The sequence below is a fragment of the Pseudorca crassidens genome, chromosome 1 (assembly GCF_039906515.1).
Source record: "Pseudorca crassidens isolate mPseCra1 chromosome 1, mPseCra1.hap1, whole genome shotgun sequence".
In the NCBI taxonomy this organism is placed as follows: Eukaryota; Metazoa; Chordata; class Mammalia; order Artiodactyla; family Delphinidae; genus Pseudorca; species Pseudorca crassidens.
This window is the reverse complement of record NC_090296.1, coordinates 28,993,820-29,019,689: the sequence shown is the minus strand read 5'-3', so window position 1 is coordinate 29,019,689 and position 25,870 is coordinate 28,993,820. Positions and strand designations below refer to the sequence as shown.

Here is a 25,870-nt window from a genome sequence, read left to right as displayed (position 1 = left end):
GTTCTTCCTCTGTTTTCCTCTAAGAGTTTTATAGTGTCCAGTCTTACATTTAGGTCTCTAATCCATTTTGAGTTTATTTTTGTGTATGGTGTTAAGGAGTGTTCTAATTTCATTCTTTTACATGGAGCTGTCCAGTTATCCCAGCAGCACTTATTGAAGAGACTGTCTTTCTCCATTGTATATCCTTGCCTCCTTTGTCATACATTAGTTGACCATAGGTGCATGGGTTTATCTCTGGGCTTTCTATCTTGTTCCATTGATCTATGTTTCTGTTTTTGTGCCAGTACCATAATGTCTTGATTACTGTAGCTTTGTAGTATAGTCTGAAGTCAGGGAGTCTGATTCCTTCAGCTGTGTTTCTTTCCCTCAAGACTGCTTTGGCTATTCAGGGTATTTTGTGTCTCCATACAAATTTTAAGATTTTTTTGTTCTAGTTCCGTAAAAAATGCCATTGGTAATTTGATAGGGATTGCATTGAATCTGTAGATTGCTTTGGGTAGTATAGTCATTTTCACAATATTGATTCTTCCAATCTAAGAACATGCTATATCTCTCCATCTGTTGGTATCATCTTTAATTTCTTTCATCAGTGTCTTATAGTTTTCTGCATACAGGTCCTTTGTCTCCTTAGGTAAGTTTATTCCTAGGTATTTTATTCTTTTTGTTGCAATGGTAAATGGGAGTGTTTCCTTAATTTCTCTTTCAGATTTTTCATCATTAGTGTATAGGAATGCAAGAGATTTCAGTGCATTAATTTTGTATCCTCCAACTTTACCAAATTCATTGATTAGCTCTAGTAGTTTTCTGGTGACATCATTAGGAGTCTCTATGTATAGTATCATGTCATCTGCAAACAGTGACAGTTTTACTTCTTCTTTTCCAATTTGTATTCCTTTAATTTCTTTTTCTTCTCTGATTGCCGTGGCTAGGACTTCCAAAACTATGTTGAATAATAGTGGTGAGAGTGGACATCCTTGTCTTGTTCCTGATCTTAGAGGAAATGCTTTCAGTTTTTCACCATTGAGAATAATGTTTGCTGTGGGTTTGTCGTATATGGGCTTTATTATGTTGAGGTAGGTTCCCTCTGTGTCCACTTTCTGGAGAGTTTTTGTCATAAATGGGTGTTGAATTTTTTCAGAAGTTTTTCTGTATCTATTGAGATGATCATGTGGTTTTTATTCTTCAATTTGTTAATATAGTGTATCACATTGACTGATTTGCGTATATTGAAGAATCCTTGCATCCCTGAGATAAATTCCACTTGATCATGGTGTATGATCCTTTTAATATGTTGTTGGATTCTGTTTGCTAGTATTTTGTTGAGGATTTTTGCATCTATGTTCATCAGAGATATTGGCCTGTAGTTTTCTTTTTTTGTGACATCTTTGTCTGGTTTTGGTATCAGGGTGATGGTGGCCTCTTAAAATGAGTTTGGGAGTGTTACTCCCTCTGCTCTATTTTGGAAGAGGTTGAGAAGGATAGGTGTTAGCGCTTCTCTAAATGTTTGATAGAATTCACCTGTGAAGCCATCTGGTCCTGGGCTTTTGTTTGTTGGAAGATTTTTAATCACAGTTTCAATTTCAGTGCTTGTGATTGGTCTGTTTATATTTCCTATTTCTTCCTGGTTCAATCTCAGAAGGTTTTGCTTTTCTAAGAATTTGTCCATTTCTTCCAGGTTGTCCATTTTATTGGCATATAGTTCCTTGTAGTAATCTCTCATGATCCTTTGTATTTCTGCAATGTTGGTTGTGACTTCTCCTTTTTCATTTATATTTCTGTTGATTTGAGTGTTGTCCCTCGTTTTCTTGGTGAGTCTGGGTAATGATTTATCAATTTTCTTCATCTTCTCAGAGAACCAGCTTTTAGTTTTATTGATCTTTGCTATTGTTTCCTTCATTTCTTTTTCATGTATTTCTGATCTGATCTTTATGATTTCTTTACTTCTGCTAACTTTTGTGGGTTTTTTGTTGTTCTTTCTCTAATTGCTTTAGGTGTAATGTTAGGTTGTTTATTTGAGATTTTTCTTGCTTCGTGAGGTAGGATTGTATTGCTATAAGCTTCCCTCTTCGAACTGCTTTTGCTGCATCCCATGGGTTTTGGATCGTCTTGTTTTCATTGTCATTTGTCTCTAGGTATTTTCTGATTTCCTCTTTGATTTCTTCAGTGATCTCTTGGTTATTTAGTAGTGTATTGTTTAACCTCCATGTCTTTGTAGTTTTTACAGGTTTTTTCCTGTAATTGATATCTAGTCTCATAGCGTTGTGGTTGGAAGAGTTTTCTTAAATTACCAAGGCTTGATTTGTGACCCAAGATATGGTCTATCCTGGAGAATGTTCTATGAGTGCTTGAGAAGATAGTGTATTCTGTTGTTTTTGGATGGAACGTCCTATAAATATCAATTAAATCCATGTTTTTTAATGTGTCATTTAAAGCTTGTGTTTTCTTATTTATTTTCATTTTGGATGATTTGTCCATTGGTGCAAGTGGGGTGTTAAAAGTCCCCTACTATTATTGTGTTACTGTCAATTTCCCCTTTTATGGCTGTTAGCATTTGCCTTATGTATTAAGGTACTTCTGTGTTTTATGCCTAAATATTTATAATTGTTATATCTTCTTCTTGGATTGATCCCTTGATCATTGTGTAGTGTCCTTCTTTGTCTCTTGTAATAGTCTTTATTTTAAAGTCTATTTTGTCTGATATGAGAATTGCTACTCCAGCTTTCTTTTGATTTCCATTTGCATGGAATATCTTTTTCCATCCCCTCACTTTCAGTCTGTATGTGTCCCTAGGTCTGAAGTGGGTCTCTTGTAGACAGCATATGTACTTGTCTTGTTTTTGTATTCATTCAGCCAGTCTATGTCTTTTGGTTGGAGCATTTAATCCATTTACCTTTAAGGTAATTATCGATATTTATGTTCCTATTACCATTTTCTTAGTTGTTTTGGGTTTGTTTTTTTTGTTTGTTTGTTTTTTGGTGGTACGCGGGCCTCTCACTGTTGTGGCCTCTCTCATTGCAGAGCGCAGGCTCAGCGGCCACGGCTCACGGGCCCAGCCACTCCACGGCATGTGGGATCTTCCTGGACCGGGGCATGAACCCGTGTCCGCTGCATCAGCAGGCAGACTCTCAACCACTGTGCCACCAGGGAAGCCCTGGGTTTGTTTTTGTAGGTCTTTTCCTTCTCTGTGTTTCCTTCCTAGAGAAGTTCCTTTAGCATTTGTTGTAAAGCTGGTTTGGTGGTGCTGAATTCTCTTAACTTTTGCTTATCTGTAAAGGTTTCAGTTTCTTCATCGAATCTGAATGGGATCCTTGCTGGGTAGAGTAATCTTGGTTGTAGGTTTTTCCCTTTCATCACTTTCAATATGTCCTGCCACTCCCTTCTGGCTTGCAGAGTTTCTGCTGAAAAATCAGCTGTTAACCTTATGGGGATTCCCTTGTATGTTATTTGTTGCTTTTCCCTTGCTGCTTTTAATAGTTTTTCTTTGTATTTAATTTTTGATATGTTGATTAATATGTCTCTCATCATGTTTCTCTTTCGGTTTATCCTGTATGGTACTCTGTGTGCTTCCTGGACTTGATTGACTATTTCCCTTCCCATGGTAGGGAAATTTTTGACTATAATCTCTTCAGATATTTTCTCAGACCCTTTCTTTTTCTCTTCTTCTTCTGGGACCCCTATAATGCGAATGTTCGTGCGTTTAATGCTGTCCCAGAGGTCTCTGAGACTGTCCTCAATTCTTTTCCTTCTTTTTTCTTTATGCTGCTCCCTGGCAGTTATTTCCACCATTTTACCTTCCAGCTCACTTATCTGTTCTTCTGCCTCAGTTATTCTCTTATTCCTTCCAGAATATTTTTAATTTCAGTAACTGTGCTGTTCGTCACTGTTTGTTTGCTCTTTGGTTCTTCTAATCCTGGTTAAACGTTTCTTGTATTTTCTCCATTCTGTTGCCGAGATTTTGGATCATCTTTACTATCATTACTGTGAATTCTTTTTCAGGTAGACTGCCTATTTTGTCTTCATTTATTTGGTCTTGTAGGTTTTTATCTTGCTCCTTTGTCTGTAACATATTTTGTTGTCATTTCTGTTTCTTTTTTTTTTTGATGTGTGGTGCTGTATTCCTGTCTTACTGGTTGTTTGGCCTGAGACATCCAGCACTGGAGTTTGCAGGTTGTTGGATAGAGCTGGGTCTTGGTGCTGAGATGAGGACCTCCAGGAGGCCTCACTCCGATTGATATTCCCTGGGTTCTGAGGTTCTCTGTTAGTCCAGCGGTTCGGACTTGGAGCTCCCACCACTGGAGCTCAGGCCCAACCTGTGCCCTGGGAACCAAGATCCTGCAAGCTTCATGGCATGGTAAAAAAAAAAACAACAAAGAAAAAGAAAGAAAGGAAGGGAGGGAGGGAGGGAAGGAGGAAGAAAGAAAGAAGCAGTACAATATACTAGGAAAAATAAAACTATAATTGAAACAACTGCAACAAGGTAAATTAAAACTACAACAGAAAAAAGAAACAAAAAAGGGGAGGGGAGGAAACAAGCCAAAAGGAGAGATCACTAACAAAGTATAAAGAGTAAAATAAAATTAGGAAAATAAAAGAATTATTAGGACAAATTAAAAAATCAACAACAATGAATCAACAAGGTAAAACAGAACCCTAATCTAAAAGAGGAAAAAAGAAAAGAAAAAAAAAAGCCTTGGGGGTGGAGTTTAGTTGGGGGGTGAAACTTAGGCAGGGGTCGGGTTTAGGGTGGGATGGGACATAGGTGGGTGGGGGGTGATGTTTGAGCGTGGGGCAGGGCCTAGGCAAGCTGACGTTCAGTTGTGGGGCGGGGCCTCTGCTTAGGACCTGGCAGAAGGGGAGAGGCAGCATGTGGTAAGGAGGGCCTCTGGAGAGTGGAGTTCCGGAGTTTGGAGGTAGGGCCCTGAGTGAGCGTGTGTGGGTGGGGTTTAGGCCCAGCTCGATGGAGGGGGTCTCCGAGTGTAGAGGTGGGGCACTGGGTGGGGGTGTAGGTGTGGGGCTTGGGCTCTGAATGGTAGGAGGGAGGCTCTGAGGGCAGAGGATTAGGTCCTGGAGCCCAACAGGCTTCCCAGTGCCTAAGTGGACAGGGAAAGCACTGGCCCCGTTCCCTTCTGTTCCTTTGTGCACCTCCCCCACCATCTCTCCCAGGGTCTCCCCCGTTGCTGCTGGACCCCTAACTGTGGGTGTGTCCTGCTGGGTGTAGGAACTCCTTCCCTCCCCCAGACATCCCTCAGGGGTGCCAGTCCCAGAGGTCTGGCCTTTACTTTTGCTCCCCCTTCCCTCCCTCCCACTCCCTCAGGACCCGCATGGCTGGAGGGGGCCTAGGTGGGCAGAGGATCAGGCTCAGCATCTCAACAGGTTTCTGGGGGTCCAAGTGGGCAGGGGAAAGCTGGCCATGCTCCCTTTGGATCCTCTGCCCTCCCAGTGGTTCCCCAGTTTCCCCCTTTGGGCCTGGGATCCCTTCCCCTCCCCCAGCCACCCTTCAGGGGTGCCAGCCCCGCCCTACCTCTACTTTTTCTCCCCCTTCACTTCTCCCACTCGCCACATCCTACCCGATTGCTGGGGGTTCCTCCCGTCCCCTTAGGTGTCCGTGGTCCCCCACCAGTGCCTGGTAGGTACCCTAATTGTGAGGAGACAAGAATTACGTGTCCTCCTAGAATGCCAATTTGACTCCGCCCTTCATTGTAGTTTTGATTTGCATTTCTCTAATAATTAGCGATGTTGAGCATCTGTATGTCTTCTTGGATAAACGTCTATTTAGGTCTGCCCATTTTTTCATTGGGTTGTTTGTTTCTTTGCTAATGAGTTGTATGAGCTGTTTGTATATTTTGGAAATTAAGCCCTTGTCGGTTGCGTCTTTTGCAAATATTTTCGCCCCTTTCATAGGTTGTTTTTTCATTTTGTTGATAGTTTCCGTTACTGTGCAAAAGTTTTTAAGTTTGATTAGGTCCCATTTGTTTATTTTTGCTTTTATTTCTTTTGCCCTGGGAGAGTAATCTAAGAAAATATTGCTACAATTTATGTCAAAGAATGTTTCACCTATGATCTTTTCTAAGAGTTTTATGGTGTCATGTCTTACATTTAGGTCTTTAATGAGTTTGATTTTTGACATGGGGGTTTGTCTTTGGATGTGAATTTTCCATTGTATGGACAGTTGAATGCATGGATGAGTGAGGAATGAGTGAAAGGTAGGACATGGAAATAGGAGTTTGGCTATTGAGAGGGAGAAAGGGTGATAGCGAGAGGGAGAAGTGGAGTCAAAGTTTCTTGTTTGCTTTAGGACAGTAGACTTATGTTTGTTTAAATTCTGGTGGCAAAGATGGAAGAGTGGTGAAAAGGAATAAAGTGTAAGGTTCCTGAGAGGGCTTGAAGGGTTAGGGTTTAGAGCAGATGTGTATTGGCCTTAGATTGAAGAGAACTACTGGATTGTAACAAGAAGAAAGAGAGTAGATGAAAGTTCAGGTTTGTGAGTTGATGGGAAGGTGAGAGAGTGCCTCTATGTTGGATCACAGATTTTCCTTTTCTGTATCTCTCCACTTTAAGTTATATGAACATATGTCAGGAAATGAAGAATAATTAAATATGCTTTTAATGCAGGATGGCAACCAAAAATTTTAACATGATTTAGGAGTTAAGTTTTTTATTCTTAAGTACTCTGGCTTCTTGTTTGCCTATGCAGGCCATCCTGCAACAAATAACCAGCCCAAATCTCACCCCCCATTGTCCAGTGTACTTTGTTAGATACCACAATGGTGCGTTGCCTGGGTTTCAGCAATCTTGAGTATGTGTCAGCTTAGGAGTGCTTCTAACTGAGATTTAAAGGATAACCAGGAATAACACTTGTTTGTATTTACACAATGACTTGTTTTTAGAAGTAAAGAGAGTTTTCTGGCCTTAAAGATCTCAGTTTGGAGTGTCTTACTCTTTTCAAAATAACATCTAGTGTGGGGAAAAACAGCTTCTAAAATGTAAAAGCTCTGCTGGGTTTTCTTTAGAATAAAAATGGTCGTATAGCATTGTAGAGAACATTAGAAATGGTGTGAGTGAAGTGCTTAGCATAGGTCTAAGTAAAGCAGCTAGATTGTAGTGCAAATGATGTAACTATATACACGGTTTATGTCAAAGACTATAAGAACAAGAGATATTGCTTATCGCACTGAAAAGAATTGTTAAAGAGTCATAGAATCTTTTTTGTGATATGTATTTTAAAAGTTAAATATGAGCTTTATTTTTTCCTACTATAAAACAATACATATTCATTGTAGAAAATATAAAGAAAGCAAAAATCACCCCAAATCACAGCATCCTAAAACAGTAATCACTTTTAACTTTTTGGTCAACACTCCTCCAAATCCTCCAAACATTTCTTTCTAAGAGGTATTATACACATATACATGCACATACACATATATGCATATACATATGTTTATATTTTACATACATGGCATCATGCTATTCCTTTTCTACAACCTGCATTTTTGACTTAGTGCATTGTGAACGTCAATACGTTCAATACCCATGAAAACAGCAAAATCATCAGTTTTATGACTGTGGAATACCATTATACGATTATTTATAATGTATTTCATTAATTCTCTCTTAATGGACATTTAGGTTGTTTCCAGTGTTTCACTAAAGTAAATCATGCTGCGAAAAGCATCCTTTACTCTGATCAAGGTGAATGGCACATTAAAAATTTTTACATATTGCCACAGTGACCTCCAGAAAGACTAGTCCAAATTATATTTCTAAGGACAGTAAATGAAAGTACTTGCATTCCTACATCTTATAGCCAACTCTAGGTATTGTGAAACTTTTTAGTACTTGCGCATTTTATAGATGAAAAATTATGTTTCAGTATTCTTTATATGTATTTCTTTGATTGCTAATAAAGTTATGTTTACTGGCCACTTGTTTTTCCTCCTTTTATGAATTTCCCCTTATAGTTCTTATCTACTTTTCTGTTGGTTCACCCTCCAGTATTTAAAGGTGAGGAAACTGAGGTCTAAAGAAATGAAGTGACTTAGACCTTGGTCACCCAGAAATTTAGTGACAGAATTGGTAATCATAGCATGTTAGAGCTGGAAAGGAATCTAAGAGATCATCAAGTCCCAACGCTCTAATGTTACAGATGCAGAAACAGAGGCCTAAAGATATTAGGTGACTTACCTAAGGACAGCCACACAGCTCATTAGTGACAGAACCAGGAATCTGAATCATGTCTCATGAAGAGGGAAAGGCAAGTAACATTTTTGAGCCTGCTATGTTTCTTACATGTACTTTTTCACTTAATTCTCTCTACTATTCTGCTGTTATTCCCATTTGAACAGACGTGGTAACTGAGGTTCAAAGAACTTCAATGATTTGCCCAGTCACACACCTAGTTATTTGCAAATGGCCTAGAATCCAAGTCTTCTGATTCTTAATCCAGGGGTAATATTGCCTCTTAGAGTAGTAACTGTCGATAGTAGAGTTACATAGTAGATCTGTTTCTTGGCTTCATTCAAATACTCATTTGATAAAATATGATTTGCCTCTTAGGAGCTTGTAAATAAAACTCTGCCTCTGTTTAGTAGTTCTTATTTGATACTGGACACCAATCTGACCGTGAACTAAAGGAACTTATCATTGTAAGCAAAAGCTGATTAGACGCCATGTCTAATGATTATTGAGTGAATAGAATTGAGATCCATGAGCTAGATATGACCTAAGTTTTGTATGGTAGTGATGTCTGGGTTGAAACTCTTAGTATCATCTTAGAATTATTTTTATTCCATAGAGAATAAAATCTTAATATATAAATTGAAAATGACATTTGGGTTCTCTGAAGTGTAAAATGGATCTCAAATCATCAAGCGGGGGCTTCCCTGGTGGCGCAGTGGTTGAGAGTCCGCCTGCCGATGCAGGGGACACGGGTTCGTGCCCCGGTCCGGGAAGATCCCACATGCCGCGGAGCGGCTGGGCCCGTGAGCCATGGCCACTGAGCCTGCGCGTCCAGAGCCTGTGCTCTGCAACGGGAGAGGCCACGACAGTGAGAGGCCCACATACCACAAAAAAAAAAAAAAAAAAAAAAAAATCATCAAGGGATCAAATAGGAACAAAATCGAAACCATGTCAATTGCATCCTCCATATCTCTGAAAAAGCCTGTTAACCTTCATTTCTTGACAGGGCACAGAATTTCAAAATCATATTAGAGCTGATTTGGTTAGGGCTCCGTCCTATAGAGATGTACAGAGATGACTATTGACTTGTGTATAACTTTGTTGACACTCTTGGTTCGTTCATTTATGTGGAAGTTAGTTGGTAAACTCTATGTTCTCCGTTTCTGCTTTCCAGACAGATCTTGTGTTTGGGTTGATGTTTTTTAAACCTGCTAGTTTTATGTAAGTAAGTTGGGGAAAGTGGAAGAGTGCAGCAAGTGATAGAATCATTTTTTCCTTCACAGAGAATTTTATAGGCTTGTTGAATAGAGGGACCAACAATTAACTCACATTATTCTAGTCTTCAGCAGTAGGGATCTATTAAGCTTATTATTTAAGAAATAGACTTTATTTCTGTTTTTTCTTTCTTTTTTTTTTTTTTTTTTGCGGTATGTGGGCCTCTCACTGTTGTGGCCTCTCCCGTTGCGGAGCACAGGCTCCAGACGCGCAGGCCCAGTGGCCATGGCTCACGGGCCCAGCTGCTCGCAGCATGTGGGATCTTCCTGGACCAGGGCATGAACCCGTGTCCCCTGCATCGGCGGGCGGACTCTTAACCACTGCGCCACCAGGGAAGCCCCTTATTTCTTATCTTTGGTATTTTTCTGATTTACTTTATTGGAATAAGTGTTAAAGTTTAATTAAGACTTCTAGATTCTGGTAAAGTTTGGAGGTTTGGTTTTGTTTCACCTTTTCTTTGTTTGTTTTTGTTTTTCCCTTCCCTCTTGTAGCCTGTGTCACTAGAAGAATGTAAAAAACAGAGTTGGGTAGTTGATGGAAGTGGTATAGCTCAAACTATACCACTTTTAAGCTCATGCAAAGGTGGTTACATAAAGAGAATAGAGCACTAATTCAGTCTATTAACAAACAAGTATCAACAGAAGTAATTCCTATTCTAGTATCAAACATAATAGTCCTTTAACATCTGCTTTGGAATGTTGAAAAGAGATCAAATGAAACCTTCAGAATGGTCATTTATAGGGGAAGAAGAAACCTCCACTTTCATTCATCCATTGTAGCTCCACTTTCTCATTTTAATGCTCAGTCCACAGTGGCTATGGTAAAAGATGTCCTGCATCTACAGAGATGGCAGTGGACAGGGGATATCACCTTTCTGTTTATTGCTTGTTGCAATTTGGCCTGTTTACAGACAGAATTGCTGTGCGGGTGCTTCTAGTGGAGAGCAAAGGAAATCAAAGTAGCAGCAAGAAATCAGCATTTACACATGACCTGTGAATTGGCTAATTTTTAACATGCAGTTAGTTAAGAAATAATTACAGCCTGAGGAGTCATGACCTCAACTTTTCATCATCTCCATTGGATTGTGCCTCAGTTTGGAAATGAAGGAGGTATACGGGAAGTTTTAATTGTACCTGTGTGATTTATCCCTAGTCAGCTCTTTAATTTCTTCTGGCTGTCTGAGGTTTCCGACATGCTGTAAATTTCCCCAACTTTTTCATTATCTGCAATTTCTTTATGACTCGTGAATCAGAGTGGAGAGAGAGTGTGGATTTACAGCAGAGATAAACATGTCCATAAAGTCTGTATCTGTGTCAGTAATTGTACTGCTGTCAGTGACTGTCCTGTTTTACAGGCCTCTCTTGGGAAAGGAACCGGCTTCACTACCAGCAGCAGCAGTGAAGTGCTTGCTTTGATTTGCATTAACTTGCTGGGAGATTAGGTAGGAATGGTGGGTAGGAACTGATACTGGACCTTGGCCTCTCTTGTTTGTTTGCCTGTTTGTTTGTTTGTTTAAGGTCAGATGACTTCATGTTGGATAACTGTTGAAAATAGAACATGTACAAAGTCCATTTTCTAAGTGAAAATGCAGCTTATTTTTTGATATGGTAGATATGAAAATCCTTTCTAACTTCATTTTACACAACGCATTTAAGATGATTTTCCTTTTCTATTGCTCTTGAGATAATTAAACTTGGGTCTTTTTTCCTCTTTCCATTTTCCTTTTCTTAGAGTTAAAACACGGAATTTCTCTTTTAGAACATTCACTCCTCTTCAAGAGTGGAGCCAGCCAGAGATTTGATGATGACTATGTCTGCCATGTCTTAATTCTCAACTGTTAATGGCTCTTTCCTGACAGCTTGAGGTGGTGTGCCCTCAACCATTTGCCGTGAGAAAGGAAGTCTTAAAATAGAGAGAAATTCTTCATATTCCTGTCTTTAAAGACCCTTCAGGAATTCTCTAGTGTTTGCTTTTTTTCTAGCAGTTGTGAAAAGAAACTGAATTAAGAGAAGCCCTTTTAAAATAGATGGAGAAGCAAACATATACTTTTCTTTTTTACATTTGATATTTGAGCAGATCCCTCAAGAATCAAAACTGTCCTTGCATATCCTAAACCTTCTGCGAGGTAGTTTAAAAGGGTAGGAGGTGGCAGTACAGTTTAACAAAGAGAGGATAAGATGCATGATAAATCTCAACCTTTAGTCTGCCCATGCATGAGTCCAAATAATATGAAGAGTTATCTAGTTGGTAACTTTTATCACCTTTTACTTCTTTTCCTTCTTCTGCTTGCATTCTTTTTGCCATCTTTCTACCAGTAGATGAGAGAGGGAAGATTAAAGGAGATGATATAACACATAATTGTTTGGCTTTTTTCCAGAAGCTGTGGTGAAAAGTATGGTTAGAGAAAACTATGGCTAAAATGAAATTTGAAATTATCTGTGGTTTTAATTCTTTATCTCTCCTATTGCCATAATAGAGTTTCTTCTTACTCAACGAGGGATAAACTGCTTTCTTTGAGTGAGAGGAATAAGCTACTTAGACCCCTTTAGTTACTGTTAGTGAACTTGCCCTCTGTTAGAACAGGGACCCTTTTCCACTCATTTTCTTCTTTCCCATCATGCCAAGCAAGTGTTCTTCATGGAATCGGCTTGTGAAGTTACATTGTTACCTAATTCTAGTTTGGGAAAACATCTAGTACTTGGTTTACCAGGTCCAATTTAACAAACATGCACAATAACCTAAACCAACCAACCAAACAAAACTTCGAGTTATCCTCTTAACTTGGTGCTGTAACATCCTGTTTTGTTTTATGAACTTAAAAAATTGTTTTCTTTAGTGAATGCCATATTGGAAGTGCTTGACATCCATTTTGCTGTAGACCTTTATTTTTTCTTTTGTCTTTTATCCATTTTATGCAACCCAACTATAAACACATTAAGTTTGGACTGAGATGAGTTTCATCTGTATGTCTGCCTGCTCAATTAGTCAAAAGAAGAATAAGAGGTCCATCTAGGTCTGACTATAGAAATAAGCTTTCTGATTGCTCAGGTTGAAAAGTTTTTTATTACTAGGACTGTCTCCTCCCCCAAAATAATTTTATAGATGGGGAAAGTGTAGTATTCTAGCTTTGCAGGGGAAGCATTTTTCTCCTGGTTGAAGAGAAAATAGTTTATGGTTATCTCCTTCTGTTTCTGCTGCCCTCAGCTGTCAAATTCAGTAAAAACAAGGGTTTAATTAGGGAGCAGTCTCACAGTGTTGGAGGATAATGACATTAACAAAGAAAAGAGCAACACAATAAAAGATTATTTGAATACTAAGTTGTATACCTGCTATTCTCTGAAATGGCTCCACAGCAGGGATTGGTAACATTGTATTAAAGGTTTAATAAACATAGGCACTGGAGAGTGATTCAGTAACATGTCTCACACTTGAAAAAGCTCAGGCAGTGTCTTCCTCCCTCTCCTTAATCAGGCTGAGAATGGAATCCAAGAATAACCAGGCTTGAAACTAAAGGCAGGGCTGGAGTATTGATCTGTTAATATTTGTAGAAAGGATAATTCTTGGGTGAAAATCCTCCTATGGTGGTTTACTTTTTTAAGATCCCAGACTTCCTTGGAGCTATAGGTTAAAAATAACTTGTTTCAAACTACCAAGTAAATGAGTATCAATGCCACGAGTACATCAGAAAAGAAGCCCCTCTCCACTAGCTTAAGAAGAAATCCCCTTGTCTTCTTTTCCTCCACTAGTTCATTATGAAAAAATTTTAAACATCCAGTGAGTGCCCCATATTTATATATAATGGGAATATTTATTTATTTATTTATTTCCCCCCTCCTTGAACTATTTTGAAGTAAGTTTCTGACATCAGGTACTTTACCCCTGAATACTTCAGGATACATCTCGTAAGAATAAGGACAGTTTCCTAAATAATAATGCTATTATTACATCCAAGAAAAATTAACAGTCATTGCAAAATACCTAATATCCTTCCACATTGAAAATTTCTCAATTGTCCCTAAATTTTGTGTAGCTTTCTTTTTTTTTAACCAAGATTCAGTCAAAGTTAAGGCATTGTAAATGCCAATACATTCTTGATAGGGGAACATTTAGTGCTCCTATCTAAATGCTGCACACCAGCTCTTTTAATAAATATTTACTGAATTTTTCCTATGGAGAACATATATTTACTCAAATGACTATCATTTTCCTCTAGAATATTGAGTTTCAAGTTCTCCCTCTATACCAAGCCTGCTTTATCCAGCTTCCTTAATCTATTTCTGGTATTCTCCCCTTCCCCTAGCAGAATTAGCTGTAGAATTGATCTTTTCTCCAATAACTACTCCACTCCACAGTCAGAGTAATAGTTTTGAAACACAAATTGACATGTGACCTTATTCCCTTCTTAAAACCCATCAATGGCTTCCCATTGCTCTTAGTTAAATAAAATAAAAAACCTTTAACTTGGCCTTACAGCTCTACATGACCTGGCCTTTGTCACACCATGTTCATCTCACACCATGCTTCCCTCTCTGAGGGAAACTCCTAAAGAGGAAAAAGTGAGGTAAGAATTCAAGGAACACTTCTTGGAAGAGATGAAACTTAAGTAGAAATGGCTACTTATTTGACTTCCAAATATTAATGGCTAATGTTTGTATATGGGAGGAAAGAAGACACTTGCAACTGAGAAGCAATTTGGGGGTATGAATTGGTTAGAGTACTAGAAAATGTGGTTGGAAAAGTGAGGAGGAGCTAAATTGTGGAAAGCCTGAGGAATCATTTGCAAAGGTCTGGTAGCCACCCCCAGAGAGAATTGAAGGGTGTGGTGATGGGTCGACCTAAGAGACCAGCTAGGAAGCTGTTGCAGTCCAAGAATGCAGTAACTGCTTGTACTAGATAGGAGGGTATGAATGCAAAGGAAGGTTATTTGCGGGGGGAAATAGATATGAAATTGTAATAGACTGGAGAGACATGAGTCAAAATGATTTTAAGCCCTTGTGACTAGGAGAATACAATTTAAGGTGGAAGTGGGTATGCATTATAAAACTTCAGTTTTGTTTGCCAAAGTGTCATTAAGGCATCATTGAAATGAATAACTTAACTATCAAGGTTATAGGATAAAAGATTGTGGTTATCAGGTCTATTAGAATGAGGTTTGGGGGCTTCCCTGGTGGCGCAGTGGTTGAGAGTCCGCCTGCCGATGCAGGGGACACGGGTTCGTGCCCCGGTCTGGGAAGATCCCACATGCCGCGGTGCGGCTGGGCCCATGAGCCATGGCCACTGGGCCTGCGCGTCCGGAGCCTGTGCTCTGCAGTGGGAGAGGCCACAACAGTGAGAGGCCCGTGTACCACAAAAAAAAAAGAATGAGGTTCAACTACATATAATAAGAAATCCAAAATAATTGTGGCTTACACAAAGTAGAATTTCTTTTTTCCCCACAAAAAGGAAGGCTGGAGGTAGTTAGGTACAGACTGGAAGGGGAGCTCTACGGTGTCATCAAGAACTGAGGCTTCTTTTCTTTTCACTCCACTTTCTTGGTGCCTGGCTTACATCCTAAAGGATACCTCCTGGTCTAAGATGACTGCTGAGATCTAGGCATTGGGCCTGAGCTGTAGGCCAGAAGAATGTGAGAAGGGAGAAAGACAAAAAGGGGCACCATACAACTGACTCCTTTCCTTTTAAGCAGCCTTCCTGGAAATCCCACAGAATTCAGTCATCTGGACTGACTGACCTAGCTGCAAAAGAATGTAGTCTTTTAGCCTGAGCTGTAATTTTGCTGGGTAAGAATTGGGGTTCTTTTAATAAGGAGGAAAGGGAGAACAGGTATTGGGATAAGCAACCAACATTCTCTGCCACAGGGAACGAGAGACCTGTGCAAGAGCAATGATTGGTCAGTAGAAGTAGAAGAATGTGAGGTGATGGTTATGTTGAGAAGCTCAAAGTTAGTGATTTTTGTATGTATGGATGTTAATTTGTGAATTGGACTTCATTCTTATAATTTGTTGGTTATCTTGTGTGAATTATAAATAAAGGGTAGGGACTGTTTCTGTTTTCTTTACTGTATATTTGGTGTTCCAAAAATGAGTGAATAGCTTTTAAGAGATCTTGCAGACCTTTGTCTTTGGGGGGTTGGTTTCCAAGGAAGTAAATAGAAGATCTCAGCTTTTTTTTTTAATCTTTAGGAGGCAAACAACTCAAGAAATGGTCATCTTTTAATATTGACTGTTTTTAGTAGTCAGCTTAGTAATACTTATGTCTACTCAGCAGGTTCTGAGTAGATATTTCTAGTTATGAAGAGAAACACTTGGTTCTCTGATTTCCACATATTTATCAAGATTCTAAGATTAAAAAAAAGACTGTTAAAGTAAAATTTTGTTTTATGCGAATTAGCCTCGACTAGGGAATCCGAGGGCTAATTTTTATCTTCACTCTGTCTCACGGCTGGGCCCCGTGAGCCTTGATTATAAAAGTCTATCAATATTGTTGAATGAATGATTGAATTATTTCTAAAGCCTGATATTATGTAGGCTCTGGTGATATTACTGTTTAACATAGTAGAATTTGCTTTATAGCCAGTAAAAAAAAAAAACTGTAATATTCTTTATTAATATATTACATAATATAATTATTAATATAATTACATATATTATTAGTAAGCTATTTTTATAATGACTATATTGCTAGTTTAAAAAATCTAACTCCTAAGACTACTTTTCAGCAAAATACATAAATAGATACATTTAGAAGCACTTTTTGAAAACTTGGCCCCAAATGCCAGATAAAGCTATCAGATTTATGCTGCTTAAAATAGTGAAAATCAGTGTTTTACTCTTCATGTTTTGAGACAACTCCTTACTTTCCTTGTAGCACTTTGTCTGCTGCAGAGTGTGCATGATTTTGCCCTACTTCAGGTAACTGGATTCTTATCCTCTCAATAGCATCAGTATTAAGCCAGCCTTCTTTACCTCCTCCATCCATATTAAACCTGTCTTGGAAAGAGTCTGTTTATTGGATAATAGAGCTACACTGGGGCTCTATGACAGTGTCTTTTGCTGCCTCGTTAACTCTGGAGCATTAGAACAAGATAAAAATGCCCTAAAGCCTCTTATCTGATGTCTGGTGTAACCTGCTGAAAGCAGGAGTGCTATTAGTTTATGTTAGAAATCAAATGGCCCTCTCCAGTGCAGGAAGTACTGATTAAAGCTGAAGTGTCCCTGGAGGACTCTACAGCTGTCACAGGGGTGGTTGCTGCCCTCACCAAAAGGGATATCTGGGCCAGAGGTCTCAGTGGGGTGGTGCCTTAAGAACACACACGTGGCTGCCCCAGCTGTTCTGCTTTGCCTAATGAATTGTTTTACAAGAAGAGGCTGGGTATTGTCATCACAAGCTGCCTTCCTTAGGGACTGGAGCAGGCCAAATACTAAGTAATGTTAGTGATGGTAATTGAAAAGTGATGGCTCTCCTGGGATCTTTATAGCCTGGAGCTGGTTGGCACTTGTGGATTGTCTTGTCCTACCAAGGCCCTTTTTGAAGTGTGCCTTTTTTTTTTTTTCCCCAATTTCATAATAATGTGATTTTTTTTTCTCCCCTTCCCACTATAGAAGTTTATTGGCAGAGGCAGTCTTAGGAACATTATAGTGGCTTTAAGTACAAAAGGAACAGCTTTGGCTTTTTCATTAAATTATCAACACTGCAATAGTAACGAAGGGCCACCACATCTTCTTAGTCTCTTGGGGAACCGCTGCAGAGATCTCTCCAGACTTTTAAAAGAACATTTTAAACTTACACAGATAATTCAATCTCTTGATTTAAAAACTTTTTAAAAATAGTATGGGAGAATATAAAGTGAAAAGTAAAATCCTTACCTGCTGAACTTATCTGAGGAAACCACCAACAGTTTCTCCATGAACATTTCCAGACATTTTCTATGCATTAATGAAGTTTATATATGTTACCACACACAGATGAGGTCATAATACGTATACGTAATGTTTTGTAACTTGTTTTTTCCTCCCCACAATATATCTTAGATATCTTTCCACAGCATTTCAGATAGATCTACCTCTTTGTTTCTCAATTGCTGCATAGAAATTCATAGTATGGATATACCAATGCCAGACTCTTTGTTGACAGTTTGACTTGGACCTATGAGTGAATACTTACTGTACCAATTGGTTGCAATGACTGATTTGTGTTCTATGGTTCAACCTATGATTTTTACATGAAGTGATTTCCTCTCTTCAGGAATGTTGCCTTTAGTTCCGGGACTGTTTTAAAATAGAAAATACTAGAGGCAAAACTTTTTTGGAGGGATGGTGTGAGTCTTGTCATGGATCATCAGCTGGACATATGTAGTGATTTGCACCCTACTGTGTGTTTTAAATTCTTTGCTTAGTTAAATGAGAAGTGTTCTGTCCCAGATAGGTGGGGAAAACAAATAGCCTTTAATGGATGTTGTCTAAGGCATTGATTGGAGGCTTCCTCTAAAGTTGAATGAGTGTTTTCTCCCCTAATTTTCTACTTCACAAGTTCCAAGAATCAAGTTATGAATGCATTAATGGACTTGGGTAATGATTTGTCAGCACGTGAAAATGAGGACTTAGGTTTCTTGTGTAACAGCTTGGCTAACAAAGCAAGTTTGTGCCTTATGAACTTTAGGGCCCTTGCTAGGAGTGGCAGTGTGATGAATGAAGCAAAGCAATTTTCCAGGAGCATTTCAGGTCAGTGATGGGAGAAATCAGTTGTCTTCTCAGGCAAACAGAAACCTAATTTTAGTTGCATCTGTCTTCAGTAGAATCTATGCAAACTGAGTGGTAAAAATTTTTACTTCCATCAAAAGTAGGAACATTGTAGGTCTTTTTTAACTCAAAGCCCTTTAGACTAATTCTCTCAACACTTCAAAGTTCTGATTTGCCCAAATGTTGAAAGATGTCATTCTAATAAATTGTGAAATGCCAATCTGTTTTGTTTCAAGTTTCTTACCCATTTTCCCTTTCCTTGATGTTAGTCATTTGAATTGTTATACAATGCTTAACTTAATACTTGGAGGCTATTATTAATAACAGTTACTGTTTACACCCAATTTACTTCTTGTCCAAGCCTTCAGTATTCTTGGGAAACATAGGTATACAGAGATTTTCAGGGGCTCTTATGGGTGTAGGAGGTCCTCTAGACCTGCGCTGTCCAAAACGGTAGCCACTAGCCGCACGTGGCTATTTGAAGTTAAATTAAAGTTAAATAAAATTTAGAATGTAACTCCTCAGATGCACTCCTCAGTAAATGCTCTCGGGTAGGCACACACGGCTGCTGTCTACCATCGTGGATGGCACAGACATAGAACACTTCCATCAGATGGCACTACTCTAAACTAAAGGTTGGCTAACTGTGGCTCATAGCCCATTTTTGTATTCCCTGTGAACTAAGAATGGTTTTTACATTTTTAAAGCGTTATAAAAATAAAACAAAAAATGGAAGAATATGAGACAGCGACTGATTGTGGCCCACAAAACCTAACATATTAACTGTCTGGCCCTTTACATGAAAAGTTTCCTGACACTTGGACCTATGTCCACTTCTCTTGATAACATGTCAGCTTTTCTGATCAAGTTAGGTTAGGGATTTCCCTAAGCTGTCAGAAGATTGTGAATCTATCAAGCAAATTAGGCAAATTTAGAGCAAAGTTTCTTTCTATAGACAGACTGCGGAATGAGTCCAGAGCTCACACAAATTAGTTCCCTGGAGCTAGCACAACCGGGATGAGCTTTGAAATAGGTAAATTCTTTGTAGTGTAAATGGTCGACTTGCAACAGCTTTGTGAATAATACCTACAGTGTAACAGAACATCATTCTGATTTTGTACACTATTTTGTGTCTTTTAAGTACTTATTCTCTCATCTTAATTCTGAAAGAAATAGAATGAATACATTTCAGCAGACGCACTTGACCTTTCAACAAAGAATTTACCGTGAAGGTTTTTAACTGTTCAATTTGTTTTCGACTGTCAAATTACTTCAGTCAATCTCTCCTAGGAAAAACGAAGCAAAGAGATTCTTCTGCTGTTATTCTCAACATCTGAGAGAATCTTCCGTTGCCAAATGTAGCTCTAACAATTTATCGTTAAATATAAAGCTTACAAAATCTGCCTATAAAATGAGCATCTGGCATTTCTGTGGTAAATTAGAGAGTCAACTTGTTGCTTTCAAGATAGAACCATGGGGGGCTTCCCTGGTGGAGCAGTGGTTAAGAATCCGCCTGCCAATGCAGGGGACACGGGTTTGAGCCCTGGTCCGGGAAGATCCCACATGCCGCAGAGCAACTAAGTCCGTGTGCCACAACTACTGAGGCTGCACTCTAGAGCCTGCGAGCCACAACTACTGAGCCTGCATGCTGCAACTACTGAAGCCTGCGCGCCTAGAGCCCGTGCTCCGCAACAAGAGAAGCCACCGCAATGAGAAGCCTGCGCACCTCAACAAAGAGTAGCTCCCCCTTGCCGCAACTAGAGAAAACCCCGCACGCAGCAACGAAGACCCAACGCAGCCAAATAAATAAATAAATAAGTAAATTTTTAAAAAGATAGAACCTTGACATTCACGAGAGAACTTTGTGAATTCCCAAGTTTGTGATAACCTATCATTTTTTGCCGTAAAATGCATTAAGATGTGGTTGAAAAAGATCAGTTTACCCCTTTAGGCTTTTGATGTAAATTATTCCATAATTAGAAGTAACTAAAGTAACTCTCCCACTAAAACAAATGTTACACTACAATATATTAGTAGAAGCATTAATTTGAACTTCTCTGAATCTTCATATTCAAGGTAGTGATACCAGATAATTATGGACTGTATGGTGAGATCATGAAACGTACTGAACTACAGAAAAAGTCACATTTCAACATTAGCTTTGGAGAAAGAGGCAAATGGTAGAGGAAACAAGGAGATCATTGTGACACAGCATTCTGAGGGGGAACCTTCCTGAAGTGATAGCTTTTTTCTAAAGAACACTATGAATGGTAGCTATGTATTGCTTTATTCCCTGGTACAGAATCAGTGCAATTTTTATTACTGAAAGCTCTGTTCACTGATCATAACTTGTTTTGGTGTCAGTTAACAGTTTGCCATGTTAGAACTTTGACTAAATTTATGAAAACCCCCCAAATTTCTTCTAAATCTTCAGTGTCTTCCTCTTTGTCATTCTTTGCCAAATCATCTCTAAGTCTTCTCGCTCTTCTGATTCTTCCATGTCACTTTTATGTGTGCCCTCCAAACCTTCGCCACCCTCTTGTCCTGTCAGTATTAATGGTAGACTCTTCATTACCTGTGAAAATAATCTCCTTGAAGTCATATACTGCCTTCTTTCATAAGGCATGCCAATAAGCATCTACCCTTTTGGATCACCCAATAATACTTGCGTGATCCAATATTGGATCATCCATAATATTTCTTATATAATCAAGGATGTACCTCTTCTAAAGCTGGCAATTACCAAATTTGAGATCTTTGTCCACAGCACTTTATGATGCCAGTGAAAGTATAGCAAAGTCATATACCTTGAGCTTGTGTTTTACACTCCACGTGGAAAGTCAGAAGCATTAAGGGGAAGGAACATCACCTTGACTTAGAGTTGTAAACTATAGTCCTGAAGGATAGCCTTGCACATTGTCCATGATGAGGAGAACTGAAATTCAAGCTTTTGAGAAATTAGATATTTCTCTATTTCTGGTATAAAGTAAGTATAAAACCAGTCCAAAAAACATTGCCCTGTATCTGAGGTTTTTTATTGGCCTGTCACTATTTGGAAGGGCGTTCTTTTTATGTCCTGAGGATCTCAGATCAGTAGGACAAACATAACTGACCTCATATCAGTAGGACAAACATAACTTTTTCTTAACAATTACTACAAAATAGATGAGTCAGTCTGATCTTAAACTCTGTAAGATCTATAAGGATATGTGAGCATCTGGGCTTTTCACCCCTCAATTCCCAACACTTATATCATTTGTACATGGTAAATATCTAATTGTCTAATAGGAGCTTACCTTTCCTCTTTCATGATTTATGTTCACAAAGACATTTTCTTTTAACATGTCAGTTTTACCTATGTTAAACAATTTCTTGTTATGACTTATAATCCTTCCTTTTTATGAACCCTTTAACTTTACATTTTCTCCCAAATCACATTGTGGTCATAAGTCCCATGTTTCCTGTATCATTCTCACTGCCTTTTCAGCTTTCATTAAAGTTTCTCGCTCTCTCTTTCTCTCTGTACGATAAATGTTTTGATAAAAGCTTGTGCACTTGCTGCAACATTCCCACACACTTCTGGATATGTGATGGAACTATTCATGTCACGGATCTGAGCCAGCCTCAAGAAAAGTATTCCAGCCATCCTTTATTCCAAATTTGTAGAAACTTTTAGTCCTTTCTAGTATCCATAGTGTTATTTTTACTATGTAAACGAGTACCAATAGGGAATATCAGAGTCACAGTGAGATAGATGCAGGTGGTGAGTGGACTGCTAGGCTCACTCACTAGCTGAATGACTTGCTCCTTCAGTGTGTGTTGTTGAGATTAGTGCATCAGCAAAATTGCAAGTAAACTCCTGTGTTATATTGACTTTCATACTTTCATGGTTGAAATATCATGGATATTAAAGACTTGAATTCAGATACTACAACTCTTACATTTATGAGTTGTTCAGAATAACTTGCTTTCCTACTTAAGTATAAAGTATAGAAAAATTCGATTCTTTGGTAATGGCATTATTTAGCATTGTATAGAATGTTGCAGTGTAATTTTTCTCTGGAATTTTTGTGACACTGTTAGAAGAAAATAAATGGTTTTTGCCACAAATGAGATCTAATAATTATTTTCTTTAAATTAAAATTATATGGGACTTCTCTGGTGGCACAGTGGTTAAGAATCTGCCTGCCAATGCAGAGGACCTGGGTTTGATCCCTGGTCCGGGAAGATCCCACATGCCGCGGGGCAGCTAAGCCCATGTGCCGCAACTACTGAGCCTGTGTGCCACAAGTACTGAAGCCCACATGCCTAGAGCTCGTGCTCCGCAGCAAGAGAAGCCACCACAATGAGAAGCACGCGCATCACAATGAAGAGTAGCCCCCGCTCGCTGCAGCTAGAGAAAGCCCGCATGCAGCAACAAGACTCAATGCAGCCAAAAGTAAATAAATAAATTTATTTAAAAAAAAAGAATTCTACCCTTAGAAATTACATTGGATTCTGTTTTTATTGTTCAGCACCACTGTGTGAAATGAGCATATGCCAATATGGGCTGTCCCCACCTACATTAGCTTTGGTGTTAGGTGGGTATAAGCAGTGAGATCCCAGTTTGCATGATTAACCTTGTAAGGACTATGGATCCTTCCATATATAGGTAGTTCCCCCTATACTTTATTTAGGTCAAGAATGAAGCTGGTTTTGCAGAAGTTAACAAGTAAATCCTAAAATTCACAGGGAAATACAAGAGACCCAGAAGAGCTAAACAATCTTAAAAAAGAACAAAAGTGAAGTCTCACATTTCCCAGTCTCAACACTTAATATAAAGCTACAAGTAATCAAGATAGTGTAGTACTGGCATAAGGATAGCCATACAGATCAATGGAATAGAATTGAGAATCCAGAAATAAACCCTCACATTTATAGTCAATTAATTTTTGACACGGGTGCCAGATCATTCAATGGGGGAAAATACATAGTCTCTTAAATGGTGCTGGGAAAATGGAATATCTACATGCAAAAACCCAAGATTAAACCCCCCACCTTACACCATATACAAATATTAATTCAGAATGTATTATATGGTCCTTCCCTGGTGGTCCAGTGGTAAAGAATCCGCTTTACAATGCAGGGGACGTGGGTTCAATCCCTGGTCAGGGGACTAAGATCCCGCATGGTGCGGGGCAACTAAGCCCATGCACCACAACCACTGAGCTTGTGCACTTCAACTAGAGCCTGGATGTCACAAACTACAGAACCCACATGCTCTGGAGCCTGCGCGCCACAGCTAGAGAGAGAAAACCCGCATGCCACAGCTAGAGAGAAACCCATGCGCTGCAACAAAGAGCCTGCACGCCACAATGAAGATCCCGTGTGCCATGACTAAGACCCGACGCAGCCAAAAATAAATAAATAATAAATCTTTTTTAAAAAAATGGATTATAGACCTAAATGTAAGAGCTAAAACTATAATACTCTTAGAAGAAAACATAGGCATGAATCGTTGTGGCCTTAAATTAGGCAGTGTTTCTTAGATATGATAAGGCATAAGCAGAGAAAGGAAATAATAAATTGGGCTTCATCAAAATGTAAAACTTTTATGTTTCAAAGATACCCTCAAGGGGCTTCCCTGGGGGCACAGTGATTAAGAATCCACCTGCCAATGCAGGGGACACGGGTTTGATCCCTGGTCCAGGAAGATCCCACGTGCCGCGGAGCAACTAAGCCCGTGCGCCACAACTACTGAGCCTGCGCACGACAACTACAAAAGCCCTCATGCTCTGGGGCCCACATGCCGCAACTACTGAGCCCACGTGCTGCAGCTCCTGAAGCCCATGTGCCTAGAGCCCATGCTCTGCAGCAAGAGAAGCCACCACAATGAGAAGCCCGTGCACCGCAACGAAGAGTAGTAGCCCCCACTCTCCACAACTAGAGAAAAGACCGTGCGCAGCAACGAAGACCCAACACAGCCAAAAATTTTTTAAAGAAGATACCATCAAGAAAGTAATAAAACAGCCCACAGAATGGGAGAAGACTTTTACAAATCATTTCTATATTGTTTGATAATCCAGAATATATAAAGAACTCTTACAACTCAACAATAAAAAGCCCCATTTTTAAAGTGGGCAAAGGATTTAAATAGACATTTCTCCAAAGAAGATATACAGATGGCAAATAAACAGATGCAGAGATGCTCAACATCATTAATCAATAGGGAAATGCAAATCAAAACCATGAGATATTCACATCCACTAGGATGGCTATAATAAAAAAGATGGACAGTAACAAGTGTTGACAAGGATGTGAAAAATTGGAACACTTGTGCATCACTGGTGGGAATGTAAAAATGGTGCAGCCATTTTGGAAAACAGTATGGTGGTTCCTCAAAAAATTAAAAACAGAATTAACTATATGATCCAGCAGTTCCACTTCTGGGCATATACCCAAAAGAATTGAAAGCAGGGACTGGAAGAGTTATTTGTACACCCATGTTCACAGCAACATTATTTGTAATTGCTAAAAGGTGGAAACAACCCAAGTGTCTATTGATGGACGAATGGATAAACAAAATGTGTGTTCATACAGCGGAATATTATTCAGCCTTAAAAAGGAAGGAAAATTTGACACATGCTGCAACACAGGTAAGCTTGAGGATATGCTGAGATAAGTTAAGTCACAAAAAGACAAATACTATATGATTCCACTTATATGAAGTGCCCAGAGTATCAAATTCATAGAGACAGAAAGTAGAACCATGATTGCCAGGGACTGTGGGAGGGGAGAATGGGGAGTTATTATTTAATGGGTACAGAGTTTCAGTTTTACAAGGTGAAAAATGTCTGGACATTGGTTGCACAACAATATGAGTATACGTAATGCCACTGAAATGTACACTTTAAAATATTTAGGATGGTAAAATGTATATTATCAGTATTTTACCACAATTTAAGGAAGGGTGAATTTTATGGTATGTGGATTATATATCAATTTTAAATTAACTTATATGAGAAAAAGAAGAAAACACAGAAATGAAACCAGTCTAGGAAGCCCAAAAGGATGTGAAGAAGTCCATTTTAGGCCTGCTCCTAACTGAAGGGTATTTTTTTGATGTACAGTAGTTGGCTCTTGAACAACACAGGTTTGAACGGTGCGGGTCCACTTATATATGGGTTGTGGGTTTTTTCCCCCAATAAATACGTACTACACACAACCGATAGCTGGTTGAATGCAGATATGGAACTGGAGACACTGATGGCCAACTGTGAAGTTATACCCGGATTTTTGACTCTGCAGGGGGCCAGCGCCCCTAACCTCCATATTGTTCAAGGGTCGACTGCATCCCAATTTTGTATTCCACTTCCTTCAGTTCATGAATGAGCCCCTTCTACCTCTTCTCTTCTCTTTATTCTTTCCCAAAGTAGATTTGAAATATCCTGATCATCCTTGGTACTTATTTTAACATCTGACCCTACCAAGGGGTTCACATCTATTTCTTAGGATTTAGATATTATCATAATAAAAAAACTATGGCCAGCTATGAAAAGGAGTGTTCTAGACCTTAGATGTTAAAAACAAAAACAAAAACTCCTCTCAAGGCGCTTATAATCTGATTAGGATGGCAAGGCAAATGTGTACAAGAGAGCATGACTAAGTGCCACTTGAGTACCACGGGAGTTCAGAAATGAGAG

At 39.0% G+C, this 25,870-nt stretch overlaps 1 protein-coding gene across 8 annotated transcripts in view; it reads left to right on the top strand.

Moving 5' to 3' along the window:
* Positions 1-25,870, top strand: part of LIN52 (lin-52 DREAM MuvB core complex component) — a 120,181-nt gene that overhangs the window by 41,128 nt on the left and 53,183 nt on the right. The window contains exon 6 of one of the 8 annotated variants that reach the window (XM_067730800.1): positions 19,479-19,497. The exons of 6 other annotated variants lie outside the window; for them this stretch is intronic. In XM_067730800.1, the coding sequence (XP_067586901.1) occupies positions 19,479-19,480 (2 nt within the window). In that variant the 3' untranslated portion in view covers positions 19,481-19,497. Of the gene's footprint in view, positions 1-10,807; positions 10,870-19,478; positions 19,498-25,870 lie in introns of those variants that run through there. One more of the 8 variants, XM_067730743.1, reaches the window with a different exon arrangement.